Source organism: Pan paniscus, chromosome 13 (genome assembly GCF_029289425.2).
Source record: "Pan paniscus chromosome 13, NHGRI_mPanPan1-v2.0_pri, whole genome shotgun sequence".
Classification (NCBI taxonomy): domain Eukaryota; kingdom Metazoa; phylum Chordata; class Mammalia; order Primates; family Hominidae; genus Pan; species Pan paniscus.
Window position 1 is genome coordinate 67,563,266 of NC_073262.2, and position 17,876 is coordinate 67,581,141.

General features: G+C 34.9%; 1 protein-coding gene and 1 long non-coding RNA gene across 7 annotated transcripts in view; one reads left to right on the forward strand and one right to left on the reverse strand.

The window, feature by feature from the left end:
* Positions 1-17,876, forward strand: part of LOC106634502 (uncharacterized) — a 131,127-nt gene that overhangs the window by 69,996 nt on the left and 43,255 nt on the right. Inside the window, exon 3 of one of the 2 annotated variants that reach the window (XR_010109469.1) lies at positions 10,248-10,369. This is a non-coding gene — a long non-coding RNA (uncharacterized LOC106634502). Of the gene's footprint in view, positions 1-9,639; positions 10,370-17,876 lie in introns of those variants that run through there. The other variant, XR_008624526.2, reaches the window with a different exon arrangement.
* SLC38A11 (solute carrier family 38 member 11) overlaps positions 1-17,876 on the reverse strand; it is a 61,449-nt gene that overhangs the window by 7,805 nt on the left and 35,768 nt on the right. For 3 of the 5 annotated variants that reach the window (XM_063595423.1, XM_024927873.4, XM_008974403.7), the window contains 4 exons: positions 13,832-13,902; positions 13,042-13,203; positions 9,581-9,693; positions 6,587-6,718 (listed from right to left, as the gene is read on the reverse strand). In XM_063595423.1, coding sequence (XP_063451493.1) covers positions 6,587-6,718; positions 9,581-9,693; positions 13,042-13,203; positions 13,832-13,902 — 478 coding nt within the window. Of the gene's footprint in view, positions 1-6,586; positions 6,719-9,580; positions 9,694-12,963; positions 13,204-13,831; positions 13,903-17,876 lie in introns of all 5 variants that reach the window. The other 2 variants (XM_063595422.1, XM_063595421.1) reach the window with 1 other exon arrangement.

Genomic DNA, 17,876 nt, shown 5'->3' on the forward strand with positions numbered 1-17,876 from the left:
CTAGGCTAGAGTGCACTAGCATAATCACAGTTCAGCTTTGACCTCCCAAGCTCAAGTGATCCTCCCACCTCAGCATCCTGAGTTGTTGAGACTACAGGCACATGCTACCATGTCTGGCTAATTTTTTGCAGAGACGAGGGATCACTATGTTGCCCCAGCTGGTCTCGAACTCCTGAGCTCAAGTGATCCTCTCGCCTTAGCCTCCCAAAGTGCTGAGATTACAGGTGTGAGCCACTGCACCCAGCTGTTCATGTGGTTTTAGTTTTCATTCTCTTATTATGACATTTCACAAATGTTGTTCTCTGAAATAATAAAATGTAAGTTTTTAATATATAAAATCAGTAACAAATGTTATATTACTTTACAACTAAATGCAAGCTTTTCATAAACTATGTTTTTCTAAATTTAAAAGTTAATTTGCAAGCGTACACAAAAGTAGAAAGAATAGTATAATGAAATCCTATGCAACTATCACCTATGGTTTAAAAGCTTTTTGACACATTATTTTGGTAAATTTTCTCCTGGGAAAATAACAGCAAAATAAACTCGAAGTTGGATGATGTAAAATTATAAATTGTACCTTTAAAATAGCTTTAAAATAACTATATTCTCACACCAGTTAATAAAATTACTGTGTGTTTTATACAAAGCAATCTCTCCATACCAGAAATATTATGACTATGATCCCAATTATGTAACTTTTTGAATTTTTACAAAAACAAAAGCGTCCAGAGAAAGAATAGTAGGGACCACACTGCATGGAAAATATTTCCAAAATAAGAAACATAAGAATGAGAAAATACTAAAAAATACCAAAATCATGTTCTAATTTAGAATATATGGAAAATATACTTTTGCCATTCATAGCACCTGAATACAAATTAATATCTACAAAGGTACACAAAAAATAAAAGATTAGTTGTCATATGACTAGAATGAAATATATTATGGATTCCATAGATTCTATCATAATATTTGGAATTAACAGTGCTTTTTAAGTTATGGAAGATACTGTTAACAATTGGTCTGTATTTATAACAAAAAGTATTAGCCTCTGATTTCTTTAAAATAACAATTTGTGAAAACAACAAACAGTAATTCAAATACAAATGTGTGTGTGTGTGTGTGTCTGTGTATGTGTCTGTGTGTGTTGTAGTCTCCTCTTTGTAGTCACAAACATGTGGCTAATTCATCTGGAACTGCAGATTGTGGAAGTACTATCAGGATGAAAACTGCCCCCAGCTTCTGCTAAGAAGCTGTCATCAGTCAGCCTTTTGGTACTCTTCCAAACTTAACTTGCTGGGCAGTGCAAAGCAATGGGTGTTCTATTTATGTTATAATTCTTAAGTGTTGAGAAAGTAGCAATTAGAGGAAAGACTATATAGCTCATATTTCTACTGGAAGGATTCCAGTTGAGTATCTTGTTTAGATACCAGCTACTTTCTTGATATTTAAAAGCTCAGTCTTACTAAAGGTTGTTGCTAGAAGTCAAGATCATCAGTAAAATAATAGTGTGGTTGCATCTGATCTATTCCCTATGAATTAGTCGAGCTGATTTGATCTATTTAATGTGGACTTGCTTAAGGATACACCACTGGCTTTGGAATAATTTTTGAAATTGCTTGACAGGACGTAAAATCATAACTGCTTATTAAAAAGACAACAAAATATAGTCTAAGTTATAAAGACGGGACAGTTCTTATTAATTGATAATAACACTGTGGATGTCAGAGTATTTTGCAGTCTGCTGGAGAGAAAGGACAGAAGCTATTGAACATTTTTATTGCCAGTACAGATTGAAAAAGTGCCTGAATTTTCCTACCTGAATAGAAATTTCTCAAATGATGCAAGGAAGCTGGAAACTAAATAAAATAATGCTTATACATCTTTTAAATTTCTACTTTGTAATTAATCTAAACTCATGAAATTCACTCCAATACTTCAAAAAGAAACTCTCTCTTGCTCAGGAAGTCTTTGGCAACTGGGATTATGGCTTGCTCACCCCAAAGACTGTATTTCTTTATCTGGGCTCTTGCTGGCATTTGGCTTGCTTTCTTCCTTCCACTGTAAACCACACACAATGCTTGCTGAGCTGGTTATGCTGGCACAGGCACCAGCTGCTTCATTTTCTCTCTTTGTACTGCTGCGAGTAGAAACCCATAGGGCCCAATTACTGCAGATGCCTCTTTTCTCCAATAGCAACATTAGTGCTAAGATGCTGGATTCTTGTTACCAAGAATAGTGCTTGTATTTATTTGATTTGCTTCTAAAATGAAACCTTTAAAACTTAGTGTGTGTTTGCTTTGGAAAAATATTTCATTGTTGTGTACTGACATGAAAACAAGAAAAAAAAAGGAAAGCAAGGTTCTATTTTTTAATTCAATAACTAATATTACCTCAATTCATTTTATTCTATATTATTTGGTGATACTAAATAGTAGCATTTCCCTAACCTTGCATGATCTGATTCATCTCATCTGTGAAGCTCATTATTCTACTTATTCAGAAGCTAAAATAAAAAAGAATTCCTAAAGTACTAAAATTGTTATCTAAGATAAAAGCTATTAACTACATTTCTAAAGTACTACAATTACTAAGATGAAAGTTGTTAACTAAAAATTATTAAGACAAAAACTTTTCAGTTCCATTTTATTTCATCTCCTGGTATGTTTTAACCCATTATTAAAGTCTACCCATATGTATCATAGATTACTCTTAACCTTTCTTACAGATAAACTCAATGCATAGATTTTGTAACCTAAGAAAGTGGATAGAGAAATGAGCATAATTATTTTACATAATTTAAAATCTTATGCTTAGGAAATCTCAGAGTAGTGTAATGATTTAAAATGTGAGCTTTAGGGTCCAAATGCCTGTGTTCAAATCTGTATTTTTTTACTTGTAACTAGTATGACCTCAGACTATTTAATCATGCAGTGCCTCAGTTTCTTCATCTGTCAATTTAATATAGATAAAATGAGATGATACTGCAAAGCACCTGGTACAGAGTAAGTACTCAATACATGGTAGCTCACATTATTATTATTATTATTCTTTTTTTTTATTTTTTGAGATGGAGTCTTGCTTTGTCACCCAGGCTAGAGTGCACTGGTGCAATCTTGGCTCACTGCAACCTCCGCCTCCTGGGTTCAAGCAATTCTCCTGTCTCAGCCTCCCAAGTGGTTGGGACTACAGGCGTGTGTCACCACACCCAGCTAATATTTTCTCTTTTTTTTAGTATTTTTTAGTAGAGACAGGATTTCACCATGTTGGCCAGGCAGGTCTTGAACTCCTGACCTCAGGTGATCCGCCTGCTTTGGCTTCTCAAAGTGCTGGGATTACAGGCATGAGCCACTGTGCCCTGCCCACATTATTATTATGAAGTGGAACACAGCATGCTTTAAGTTACTTCCAAAGTGTTGCATGATCCAGCGTGTATTAGTTACTAACAGACATGATGCTTGATTTGGCTCTATTAGATGTGGTAAGTGTCCACACAAAAAGGAGTTGAGTAAAGATTTGAATACGTTCTTACGCACACCAAAAGACGTACTGATGTGAAAAACACTTATTCTCAGGTGGTCTGAGAATGGAGATCCTAGATTTTATTAATTCTTACAAAGTGCTTTAAAACTAGTGTAATTGTCTTGGGCTATTAGGTCATAACAGACAATTTGGCACTCTAATTTTTAATGTATGTCTATATAATCAGGTTTTAAAAAAATCTAAAGATCTTGAATCATATTTTAAATTTTACAAATAGTCCTCCAGGGCCAGCTCACATCTTGACTTTAAAATAGATATTCACAATGTATTCTTCTATGATTATTCTTTAATACCAGAATTCTATATTAACCAAAACAGTTTTCAATATAAGTATAATAGAGAATATTTAATATGATTATATGCCTACAATTTTGTTGTGCAAATGCCATGGAGATTAGCAATTAACTTTACAGAAAGTAATGGCTAGATTTACAAAAAAAACTCATTCCTGAAAAATGAGCAATATGTGTGCACTTGATTAACTTGAAAACAAAAAAAAAATTTGTTAGGCTATCACTATGTAGTGAATGTTCAGGCAGATAATAAATATATTTTGTCTTACAACAAAATCCTAAAATATCAACAAACAAATTTGTGGACTCAAACAAGATATTTCATAAAACAGGAAAAAACAGGGCTTGGAAATCATTATGTTGATTATCTCCACAGCATAGGTGAAAGATTACTACTACTGTCAACAGCAACCATTTTTTATAACACTTCATTTCCTGGTACTACATTAAAGAAAGCATCTTGTGTCTAAGAATATTTATAGAAATAGATCCCGAACTGTAGTCCCAAGGTGCAATCACCCATGCAATAATTTCAGCACTGTGTCCTTAGCCCTGTGCCAAACACTATGGAGGAGGGAGGAGGTGGTTAAGTATTTTTGTCTTCAAAGAGCTTACCAATTGTTAGGTAAGGCAAGCTTATGGACAGCTTCAACAATACATGACACGAGATAATACATAAATTAAGTCAGCGCATTAATGTAGTAGTGATCCGTCTACACAAATCAAGATTGGTATGCGAAATGTTTTTTAGTGGCCCTACTAATGTTTGGCCTATGCAAAACTGGGAAGAAGGTAAAAGTTACCTTTGACACTTGCTTACTTTCCTATGAGCTTTCCTTCCACTGTTGGTAGAATAGACAATTACCAGTCTCCTGAGGTTTTGGAAACTGCTTACTCCCCACTTTCCATTTACAAGAAAGTCCCCAGTAGGGTCCCTGACTGAATTCCCTCCTGCCTTTGTATGGAATTACAAATCAAAATGGCATCTGGATGACATAGTAACTTGGGCACTGACAATAATACCTTCACCTATGCCTCAATTCTCAATAAAACGAGTAAATGATGACTTGGGATCCCATCTGTACGGGTTTGCCCTCCCTGTGGTGCATGACCAATAAATGCTAACTGGTGGGTGATTCTCATGAGAAATTCTGTAAGGATTGTAGAAGATTAGCCACTTTGTAGTGGTAGAACAACTTCCATTCCTGTCTTAGCAAATGACATCATTATTCTATTTCCACAAAATAAAACCAAGAAGTCATTCTGCCCCCTGTCTTCCCAATGGAATCTGTGTCACCAAATTATGCCAATCTTTTCTGAAAAATGTGTTTTGGGAATCCATCCATTTCCCTCTGTCTCCTTTTCTCTTTTTTTTTTTTTTTTTTTTTTTTTTGAGACAGGGTCTCACTCTGTTGCCCAGGCTGGAGTGCAGTGGTGCCATCTCAGCTCACTGAAACCTCTACCTCCTGGGCTCAAGTAATCCTCTCACCTCAGCCTCTCAAGTAGCTGGGACTACAGGCGCATGCCACCAAACCCGGCTAATTTTTTGTAGAGACGGGGTTTCACTGTGTTGCCTAGGCTGGTCTCCAACTCCTGGGCTCAAGCAATCCATCCACTTTGGCCTCCAAAAATGCTGAGATTACAGTGTGAGCCACCGTTCCCGGCCTCCTCTGTCTTCATCACCTATATTGCAGTTGAACTTTTATGTTTATTTGTGAGAATGCACAGATCCTTTCTTATTGCATTCATCCTTATATTCTATTGTGTGGCACATAGTAATTACTCAATAAATATATAATCAGTGAATGTGAATAAAGGAATTAGAAGTTGCACTGGATCTTAAAGTTTTTGTAAAATTTGGACAGAAATGAAAGAAAAATAATCATTATGGGAAATAAAAAGCAGATAGGACAAAGAATAATGGAAAGACTTGATATGGCTTATTCACAGGCCAAAAAATAAGATTGACTAGAGCTGAACATAGATTTTGGGAAGTAAATGGGAAATAGTTTTACACAGAAGACAAGATGGTAGAAGCAACGGAATTTATACTTGCTCTGGTAGGAAAATGCCGATAAACTGAAAGCAGAACTTAAATACATGATAGTTGAAACAGAGCTGGGATTAATTCAACTGTGATATTATGAGGACTTCTATTTGGTTGATGGCAGTGCAGACTATAAAAGAAAGATCTGGAGAGAGAAAAATATTTAAAGAAAAAGAAATTGTGTCATAGCAAGTGAATGGATATAACTTGAATCCTTTCATATTTTTCATAAATTTCACTAGATATATTATTATTCAGCAAAGTTCAAATCCACTTAATTTATAGCTATTTTTAGTAACATTTATGTGTTATATAGTAAATGAGATATGCAAAAGTACCCTAAACCAGGGTTTCTCAACCTCAGCACTATTGACATTTTGGATCAGATAATTCTTTGCTGTGAGAGGCCTGCACATTGTGGGATGTATATCCCTGGCCTCTACCCACTAGAGGCCAACAGCACTGCCTACCCCATATGTTGTGACGACCCCATATGTCTCTAAACAACCACTACTTTAAAACTATATAGTCCCACAAAGTGCACAGAATCGTCATTGAAAATATTTACTATTACAAACATATTTTGATTCCACTTCAAACGTGACACTTTTGTTAAGGAAAATACATCTTATGTTAAATGTAATCATTATCTTTTAAAGAGAACTTTAGAGTGAAGGGGTAAATCTTTGCATGTACTCACATTGAGTTCTAGAACTATCCCGAGGCAATCAATCAGCAATGACACAAGCGTGGCTACAGTGATGACCATCACTGTTATAACAATGTGGAAAACCAATGAAAGATTCCCACCAAAAAACACATTGGCAATTACCTGCCGAAAAAACAGATTATTTTGAGAGGGACTTTTAAAGGCATGCAGGATTTATTGAGGGATTATTTTACAATAGTATTTAGGAATATATAAAATACTACCAACAAGGCTATTAATCAAATCTTAAGTCACTAGGAATGTTCTATATTTTCCAAATTACTTACATACAGACACACATATCAATAACAAGTATTCCTTGTTGAACTATTAGTCAGTGGATTATATTACAGACCTATAGTGTGGCATACCGATGTTTCAATATATGTATCTTTCAAGTATAGGAGAGACTTTGGAAAGTTATCTTATCCTTCTTTCTTGAGTCCAATAGGTTACTACTAAAACAAACTAAACATGCTATTTAGATTATTTGCATGGCCTCTAAGAAGTAGCTGTCACGTTTCCCTTATTAATACTGGATGTGTAATATCCTTTACTAACAGGAAATTAATTCTGCATAAACTAATTCCTATTTGTTATAATTTAAGTCTATTTTATCTTGCCTTTCCTCAGCAAAAATGGGCAAGAGTTCATCACCATTTTTCGTGACTACTCAGATCAGGAAAGCAATAAAAAATTACTGACTTAATGTGTCCCATATTATGATATGGTTTGCAAAGATAAAATGTCAGGGAAATGATTCCTATTCTCAGGAATTAATTTTTGGAGGCATACAACGAAACTTAAAAAAGCAAGTAGAGATCAATTTATAACAGGACAAAAAAGATCAAAGAGAATTTAGGACTAGAAGGAGCTTTAGGTATCTAGAGCTCTCTCCTTACAGTAATCTCCTTTACAGCATCCCTGAAATATGCTTGACCTACCTTGGTTTGAGGTAGGGCTTGAAACATGCACAGGATTTGGAGCAGAATTATAGGCTGAGACAAGAGTGTGAAAAAGAGCAAAGAGGTAATAACAGGAACAATACCTATGGAGGATAAAGAGAAGATAGTCTGAATAAGTAGTGACCCTGTGCAAAAGAACAGTGAGACAAAGAGTTGGAAATAACAGAAGGTCAGATATTGAGGTATCATAAAGAAGCCATCTCTCTAAGCTGTGCTGCCTGGATATGCAACATCTCCCATGTGTCACATACTGCCATGACTTTGCTAATAATTTAATGGTGATATTAATAACATAAGTTGTAATGTCTCTCCAAGTATTATCTTATGTAAGATCCATTCTTACAGATGCCTCTATGATATAATTGTGAGAGTGAAAAATCACTTAGTGAGGCAGGTAGTAAGAGATATTTATTAAGGGTAGACAGCCTTTTTAGTGCTTTTATGAATTGAAACAGTTTGATTATATTTTTGTCAGTCATACATTTGTGTGTGTACGTGTGTGTGCATGCAGAATGAAGAGTAAGAGAAGGGAAAGTTATAGACACCATTCTTCTGCTGAGTATTTGCTATTGTGGCAGAGATCTTGACTCAGTTCTGTCTTCCTGCCACAGCAGCTAGAAAGGAAACTCAAGTTTCAAGTACTAAACACAGAAGTTGTGCAGGTGAAGTGACTCAGATCGTCTTCAGGCAGGCAGTTTACTAGCAACCACGTGAGAATGCACCATCTGTTCTTACTTGCTGATCTAGAGATTAGATTTGAACCTACGTACTGAGCAGAAGCTAAAATAATACCATGTCCTGCATCTGACAATAGCTAGTAAAGTTTCGAAAGGCTCTTAAATTAAAAAAAAATTAGTTCAGTCTATTTCTCCTTTATAGTCAAGGTAGAGAACTGGCCTGTGAGTTATATATGTGTGAGGGAGAGAAGTGCTAGTTGTAAAGGACATACACAGTGCTAAACATTTCCCTCTTCTGTTTCCCCATGCAGTCAGTTCCTTATCCCTGGGACTGACTTAAAGTAAGCCCTGGCTTGCCTCAAGAAGCCTGCTGATTATTTAGTGTATTTAAAGCTCTGTAGATATTCACTTATCTCATTAGACCCTTTCACATGGTGCACTGTATAAACAGCCTCTAGGAACAGATCCTATGACTGAGCCCTTTTCAGTGTGGTCCCTGAAAGACCCACTGTGAAGCAAGATCATGTTTTACTGCTGACTGGTACAGTGGATTTTTAGCTGACAGCATAAGGGATTCCTGACAGGCCGTGTTATCCAATTTTACACCAAAAGAATGAATTCTCTTTCAGATAATATTTCTCTACAAATCCAAGTGGAATATATAACCCAATTTAGAGCTGACTTTGACAATACAATATATTTATATGTAAATAATATCCTATATATTTGTTATTATTTATATTATTATTTTATGTTATGTATAGTTGTAAATATACACATCTACATGTATAAATACATAAATAAAATGTATCTGTAAAACTAAAAGTTTCAGTTGAATTTTGGTTTTCCATGGAATATAAGATATTTTAGTTTTTAAAAAATAACAAAACCAGTTAGAATCTGTAGATTCTACGGTGCCTTTAATACACGTTGACTGATAAAACATCTAAGCAAAAAGACAGTTTTGTAAAACATGTTTTAAACCTTGATACTTAATTTCTTTGTAAGAATGCCTTAAAAGCAACAACTTTAGTTTGGCTGTCGCTAAAGGCTGGCAGTCACTTTGGAATGCAGTTGTATAAATATTTGTGCTCACAGAAATATAAGCCAAATCCACCAAACCTAATTTTCAAACCGAACTTTTGAAAAATTGTCTTGTAAACATCTGAATATAAATTCATCTTTAAACTCTGACATTTTAGAGTCAAAAAAGAAAATTTTACAAATTATACCATTTGTCATGCCCTTGGGAATTTGCCAAACTGTATTATTTATAAATCTTCCTAAATTAAATGTGGCAGAGAGATCACCTGGGTAAAGCGTTGGGAAGGAACCGCGCTTACCTCTCTTGTCACAAAGCATTCCATAGGGTAGGTCAAAATGACAGTGACACCATAACAAAATCTTCCAAATGTTACCAGGTCATCATTTCTGCAGTAATTTTCAAATAAGTCCCCTAGATAGTAATATAAAATAAGTTTATTTACTAGATACTAAATGTTTGAGATAACTATCTAATAAATTAAATATTAGATATTACAGTTATGCATCACCTAATGGCCCACATATATGATTACAATGCTGTATTTTTACTATACATTTTTCTATGTTTAGATACATAAATACTTTCCATTCTGTTACAGTTGCCCACAGAATTCAGTACAGAAGCATGCTGTAGAGGTTTATAGCCTAGGAGCAATAAGCTATAGCATATAGCCTAGGTGTGTAATAGGTGCTACCATCTAGATTTGTGTATGTATACTGTATGATGTTTGCACAATGAGGAAATCACCTAACAATGCATTTCTCAGAATGTTTCCCTGTCATTAAGCAACACATGACTTATAAGTGAATCTCCATAAACTTCATTTCATTTAATTAGATGACCAGGTCTAAATAAAAGTTTTTGAGTTCAATAACTATGTAGTTATTCACTGATTTAAACCAGTACATGCTCCATGTGAAGATAAATCCATCACTGATAGTTTTTCTCTTATTTGTTTTTGGTAGATTTGCTGCCAATTTGTACTGACTTCTGAAAAATACTTTATCCATTGTCTTCTTACATCAGAATCAACTCCCTAAATTCTTCAGCACTGGCTTTGTAAACTGGTTTCTGGTCTTTGTTTCTGGTGAGTAAGTGACTTCATTATTTTTTAAAAATGTCTGTTAAAATAAACAAATTTCCTTTTGAAATGCTATTCTTAGATCAAGAACAATCCTGAAAGGAAGAGTAGACCAGTACATCTGGGGAGCTGAATTTCCTGTGTATCATACTATAGGGTTTCATCACAACCTTGGGGCCACAGCGAGAAATTCCAAACATATGTTGCCTTTCATGGCACCTCATGAGCCCAAGTGTAAATGCAGTGATTCAAAACTGTGAAAATATGGCTATGTCCCAGAAAGAACATTAAATTTAATAAGTTCCAGACTAGATGATGGACTAAATATACCTTGAAACAATTCTTATTTAGAGACTATATTTCTCAACTGTCTATGAAGAAATACAGGGATCTAACTAGGGCACAGATGTCATGTCATCAAAAAACAATTACCTACAACTGTACAGTAGTCCATGGAAGAAATTAAAAAAAATAAAAATAAAAATATAACAATGACTAATGCTGAAACAGAGTACTTGGGCTTGCTTATTTTCTGAATATAACATGCTTAAATGTTAAAATTGTGGTTATCTTTTTAAAATTAAACTTAATTGAAAATTAGATCAATACTCAATACTACACCATTTAAAAACAAGAAAAGCTACAATACCTCTGTACTGTTTTTTTCATTACAAAGCTGAATATCCTAAATAATTTGCCTCTTCCCAAGATTTACTTTAAGTGGCTCTCACCCCTCCCCCCATCAACTAGAACAAATCTACATTACTTTAGAACATCCCTTTTGGGCAGGAGGGGATTAAAACACAAAGTAAAGGTGGCAGAAACCTGCTTCAAGGTTGACTGAAAAGATTCCAGCACTCTAAGAAAAAAGGACTGAAGTTCCCCGTTCACTAACCTCCACTAAAAAAATGAGCCCTATTGTCTTTTCGAAAGTCACTAGAAATGTCGAGGAGAATCTAGATTTCCCACCGCCTCTCAAGCTGAAATTTATCTACTGAAAGAGGTTAGAAAAGAAGAATGCAGTATGCACAAATTAGACTAGATTTACCTAAGGAGAGGTGGCCTGGAGAAACAATGTCGGCTTATTGCAGCCTGAATCTAAGTGTATTTTAAAGAATTACAGCTAGGGAGAAAACGGCATTAAAAACCTGTCAGCTTTGTTTTATAAAGATTTAATTATATCTGAGCAATTACCACTGATAAAAACTCCAGGAAGATGTAACTAACAGAAAAGGTTTATGTCTTACAGAAAAGGCATTTAAAAACCAAGGTCCTGTACAGACCAGAGCCCATAGGCCATTTGCATTGGCAAACTATGTAGCAATAGTGATACATAGCAATGCTTTGGAACACAATTCTTATCAGAAGTTTCAAGGTCACTTTGTTACTGCACTCTAGTGGCACAGGCATGTATTATATTTTTGACTGCATTTGGATTTTGTTAATCATTATTTTTTGAAGCCATCTTTCTTCATTTCTTGAGAAATATTTGCCTAAAGTCATAGTGATCTGTAACCTCTGTTTAGAATAAGGCAGCCATCCTCCCAAGAGCACCCAGGTTTTCAGAAAACTAAGCTAATGGGAGCTAGAGGCAAAGGGACAACTTTCAGAGGGTCATGGTTGACTAAAACAGGGCAGGCAGAAAGAGGATGGAAAGAAAACTGAACTTAAGAGTCAGAAGACTTGTTTTCTGGTTTGTCATCAGCCAGCATGAGCAAGTTACTTCATCTCTTTGTGTTTTAATCAGGGGGTAAAACTAGTTATTCCACTTCCCTTCAAAGGGTTGTTTGAAGGTCAGTGAGATAATAGACCTGCAAGAGCTGTGAAATATGTAAATCACAGCCTACTGCTGGACTGCCCTGACTACTACACTACACTGATGATTGAATGTAAGGGTCAAGGGAAGTAGAAGAGAGGACTGCTCAGTTGCTGGGCCTGGGTGAATGCAAAAAAAGAGAGAAATATCTTTGGAGAGAGGAAGAAAAGGTCTGGTTTTAAGGGAAACATGATGTTTTGTGATTAAGACAAGTATAGAACAACTGAGTAGAAACGTCCTACAGGCAGCAGGTTGGAGACAAAAAGAAAGGTCTGGGTTAGAATTAAAACAATGAAAGTACCTGGAAATTTTTTTGAGAGAAGAGAAAACAATATGCTTGAGCCCGTTATCTGGGTGGTGTGGGATGGAGTGGAGTGGGGGATTAGAGAGGGTAAAGAAAAGGAAAACAGAAAACAAATTAACAGAGAGAAAGAATAACAATGATAATATAATAATACTCTTTCCTCTAAGGGAGGAAAATTTGAGCAAAGAAAGGAAGTTCAGTATTGTTAAGTGATTCAGAGAGATTCAGGAGAATCCAAATCGAAGCTATTTGCTCTGAAGATTGGGAGGCCACTGGTACCTTTGAAAATGAAGCTGCAGTGGAGGAAAGCCAAAAATCATGTGCTGGGAAGTGACAGTGTGTGGAAGGAGAGAGTATGGGCTACAGAACTAAATTGAGGAGTTTAAAAAGGTAAAAATTAGGAAACAGACAGCAGGGGGGCAGGAGGGTAGAGAGAATGGGTGGAAGAGAGTAATCTTTGAAATAGAACACTGGGCATACCTGTAACAATAATGAGTAGAACATTCGGTATACCTGTACCAATGCACATGAACACTATAACTGAATCTCTCATTTTACCTTGGGTGAAGCCAGTAAATGTCAAGTATCCACATGTAGCAAAGAATATACAGATAAATACAGAAATCACGATGGACATATGGATAAGGCGGGACCACTTAGCTACTGTGGGTTCTTCTAGAGAACTGTAAACTAAGAAGGAGTTATGGTGGCAAATAAATGCTGCAATACAAAAAAAAGAGCATTATTAAATCAAGCACCAGGGTTTTCTTTTTTAGTTCTGAAATTCAGAGATATATACTACTTTAGATGCCAATGAACTGAAGTTTAAACATACAACTTTATTAATATGTCAGAAAATAATCTTTCTAATAGTTCTAGAAATGAGACCATTCATTCACATCAGGCTTATATGGTCTTTTCATGTTACTCTTGATATAAACCAGGCCAGTCCAACCTTCTCTCTCATTTTCCTTTTCCTAATGACCCTTCCCATCTGAAGGAAATCTTTTTCCCATCATTTTCATTCTGTGGCTTCCTTTGCCATTTGGGACATAATAAAGGGTTTGAAGAAGTCCATAACACTTGCTAGCCTTCCAAGTTAAGAAACAAGATGACTGTAATGAGTTTCTGCATGAGAAATAGATTTCTCCAAATTGAAGCAAATTTTAGTGATGAGTGAGAAAAGTTTGAGCCTAATTTTATATTGGCACAAACTAGATCATATGCTGCTAATAGGAAGTCTAAAACTTAGGACATCTGCTATCCAGACATAAATATGAAACACAGCACTTTTTCATGGAACAGAGAACTCCACATTGAGAAAGGGCCTTTGAAACCAAATACTCACCAAAAGACATAACCCCGACCGCTTGAATGGCATTGGGCTTTGCAAATACCCAAGCGTCTTCTGTTTTTGGTCTAGAAGAAAAATCAGTTAACTTGATAAATTGTTAAATAAATACAAGCATCAGTATAACAGATAACAAGAAATGGTATCACAAATATAAACTGAGTGTCTTTAAGCCAGAAATTAATAAGGGGCTCCCATTAATCTTGTGTAATCATGAATAAATTTCCCAGGAGCATGAGTGTTATCTCTTAACCCCAGTCCTCTAAAATGTATGTCAAATACTTGGACAAATTCTATTTTTACATATGTAAAATATCCAGACTATGTAATTTTGTGAATTTGTTTATTTGCTCATCAATTTAACAGACAGCATTGATTATGCACCTACCAGTTCAGCTACCTTTTGAGGGAGATACAAAAATTAACAATGCCCAGTTACTGCTGTTCATTCCGCTCTTATTTTTTTCAGGCTTAACCTACCCAAGAAAAATTTAGTCAGCACTAAAATTTATTGAGAGAGGTAAACATGAACTAATACTAATTGAGGATGTACTATCTTCTAGAAACTCTACTGTGTTATCTCATTTAATTTTCAAAATAACACTTAAGTATTATTATCACCATTTAACACATGAAGAAAATCAAGCTCTGGATGGTGATATAACTTGCCAAGCTTCCACAAATAATTAGTGAAGAAGTTGAGATTTATCTTCCCGGTTTATTCACTCCCATATTTTTTCCAGGCGGAACCATCTGACAGTGGCCTCAAATTCCCACCTGTAGATGTATTTCTCAAGGGAATTTTGGAAATATATGCACTTTAAACAGCTTGAAACAGGCTACATCCTAGTGGAATTAAAATATTTGATATTGGCAGTGATAGGTCTACCTGGCTAACACATCATGAATAATGATGAACAGCAGAGGCTCTAAGGTCAGTTAGCTTAAATTGTTCTTCTGGCCTCCTTCCACTTATTAGCTGTGTGATTTTAGGCAAGTTACAGGACCTCTCTGTGCTTCAATTTCAACATTTATAAACTGGGGATAATTGTAGTATCTAACTCATTAAGTGACTGTGTAGATTAAATGAGATAAAATATGTAAAACTTCTGGAAGAGAGTTTATCACATAGCACATGTTCAATAAACAGTCATTAGTATTAATGTTATTATCCAGCATTATTAATAAAGGCAGCAAAAAGTCTAAAAGTATGGCCAACTTCCCTGGGAAGGGAAGGCTTGAGTAAGACTCAAAACAATGCATGAAGAATGGAACAGGGATATTCCTAGGAAGCATGAAAAGGCACTGGGTGTTTTCAATAAAAAACAGAAATTCTAAAGATGAAGACCCATCTATTTCATAAGTTTGTTTATTCATCCTCTATGTAAAGAAGGTACATACAAAAAAATCTTGTTTGTTGTCCACACTTTGTGGGATTTATGCATTATATCATCCTTTTTCCCATATATGAAACGAGCAGTTACAGACACAAAGAAACTTCACAGAAAGGCAGGCCTGCAAGGGAGGCCACGGATTGTTATAAGACTTGCTCCAATTCCCAGTTTTGGGAGTGGGAACTACTGCCACCTGCTGCCTCCACTACTCTAAAAGCAGTCGACATTAAAAGCAGCATACCTGTTAAATTCCAATGTTAATGTGGAAAAAATACGTATTTTGTACATGATCCTTAGAAAATGATTTCAATCAGGCAGCACTAACAGTTGTAGAAACTTGAGGATTCTCTAACTTTGCAATATGCTTTAAATGGTATGCTTTCCCTCTTATGGTTTTTGCACTTGGAAAATATTCACTCTTACTCCCCAACCCTAGTACAGATTGTGGTGGTGTCCTACTTTTTAAATCTTATATTAGTAATAAAATGTAGAAGTTTCATTTTCATTTTTTCTCTTCCATTTAAATTTTTTCCCTGGGTCCATATGGTTCCTTGGGTATATTCCCGGAGTGTGAAACAATACCTAGAGATAATTTTGGATTTTCTCTGTTCATCATAATGATGATGATTTTATAAGATGGAAAGTGCCAAAAAAGATGTTACAGATAGGAAAATGCATATGTCTAAATCTAGGGAAAGAGAAGGAAACAGATATTGAATATGGCTTTCCAATCATTTATAAAATAGCCTAGGATTGAGTTCCAGATACAATCAGTTGTACAGGAAAAAAAAAAAAAGAGAGAGAGAAGAAAGTTCTCGGGTATATTTTATGAGATTGCTGAAACTTTGATACTCAACCTGGATGGAAACATAAAGTTATAGACCTTTTGACTTTAAACTGTAAATGCTGAAATATGAAATCAAATGCCATCAAGCAATTTATAAGATAAGGAATTATGACTACGAATATTTTTTCAATAAATGCAAGGGGAGTTTAATAACAAAATATTAATATAATCAATATTTATTAATAGCTGTTATATTAATAGATATTGGTGTAATTTACCACATTAACAGATTAATGAAGGAAAGAAGCTTATGACCATTTCAAAATATATAGAAAAGCATACAACTCAGTATTTATTTTGAAAAACATGGTGAGCAAACTAATAATAAAATAGAACTTCCTTTACTGGATAAGGAATGTCCACCAAATCCTATAGCAAATGGCATATTTAAAAGTGAAAAGTTAGAAATACTCTACTTAAGGGATGAAACCAGATAGGATGTTCAATATCACTGCATCCTGAATATATTATTGATATTCCTAGCTAATTCAATAAAATAAGTGATGTGTAATCATTTAAAAGATTGTGTAAATTATTTGTACACAATATAATTACACATATGGAAAATTTATGCATATGGAAAATAAGAGTATTCAGCAAGGTTACTGGATACAAGTTCAATACACAGTAAACATCAAGTGGGCTGATGTACACAAACAACGACCAATTAAAATGTTTTTTTAAGTGGCAGTAACAACAAAAACACTAAATACTTTAAAAGATGTGCACGATTTTAACGTCATGTTAAACTTTTATTGAAAGACACAAATAAATGGAGAAATATACCATATCCATACACACAAATGGGAAGACTCAATATCATATAAACATCAATTTACCCCAAATTAATTTTTAAATTCAAATAATAAAATACAGAAAAAAAGAAATCAAAGAATAAAATACAATATTGAGGCTGGGCATGATGGTTCACGCCTGAAATCCTTGCACTTTGGGAGGCTGAGGCAGAAGGATTGCTTTGAGTTCAAGACTGGCCTGGGCAACACAGGGAGATCCAGGCTCTACAAAAAATAAAAACATTAGCCAGGCATGATGGTGTGTGCCTATACACCCAACTACTCGAGAAGCTGTGATGGGAGAATCACTTGAGCTTGGAAGGTTGAGGCTGCAGTGAGCCATGATCACCCCATTGCACTCTAGCTTGGTCAATAGAGTAAGACCCTGCCTCAAAATGAATAAAATAAAATAAATAAAATATTGAAGGAGGAAAAGAAATTTAAAACTCAAAAAAAACCATAATATTAAAATTATAATAAAGTTAAAGATAAACAATAAAATCAATGGAAGGTAAATATAAAACATCCATATGATAAAATTATTTATATACACATTTAAAAATACAAAGGTAAGCTAAAAGCTGGAAGATGACATTGGTCATGCATACACAGTTGTCCCTTGGTACGTGGGAGGGATTGGTTCCAGGACCCTCCGTTGGATATCAAAAGCCATGGATGCTCAAGTCCCTGATATAAAATGGTTTAATACTTGCATATAACTTAAGCACATACTTCTATATAATTTAAATTATCTCTAGATTGCTTGCAATATCTAATACAATGTAAATTCTATGTAAATAGTAGTCATACTGTATTTTAAAATTTGTATCATTATTGTCATATTGTTATTTTTAATTTTTTTCCAATATTTTTGTCCACAGTTAGTTGTGTCTGCACATGCAGAAGCTGTGAATACAGAGGGCCATGATCAAGAAATAGTATACAGTATATACACAGTACTCCCCCTTTATCTATAGGGTGTATGTTCCAAGATATAACCTTGCAAG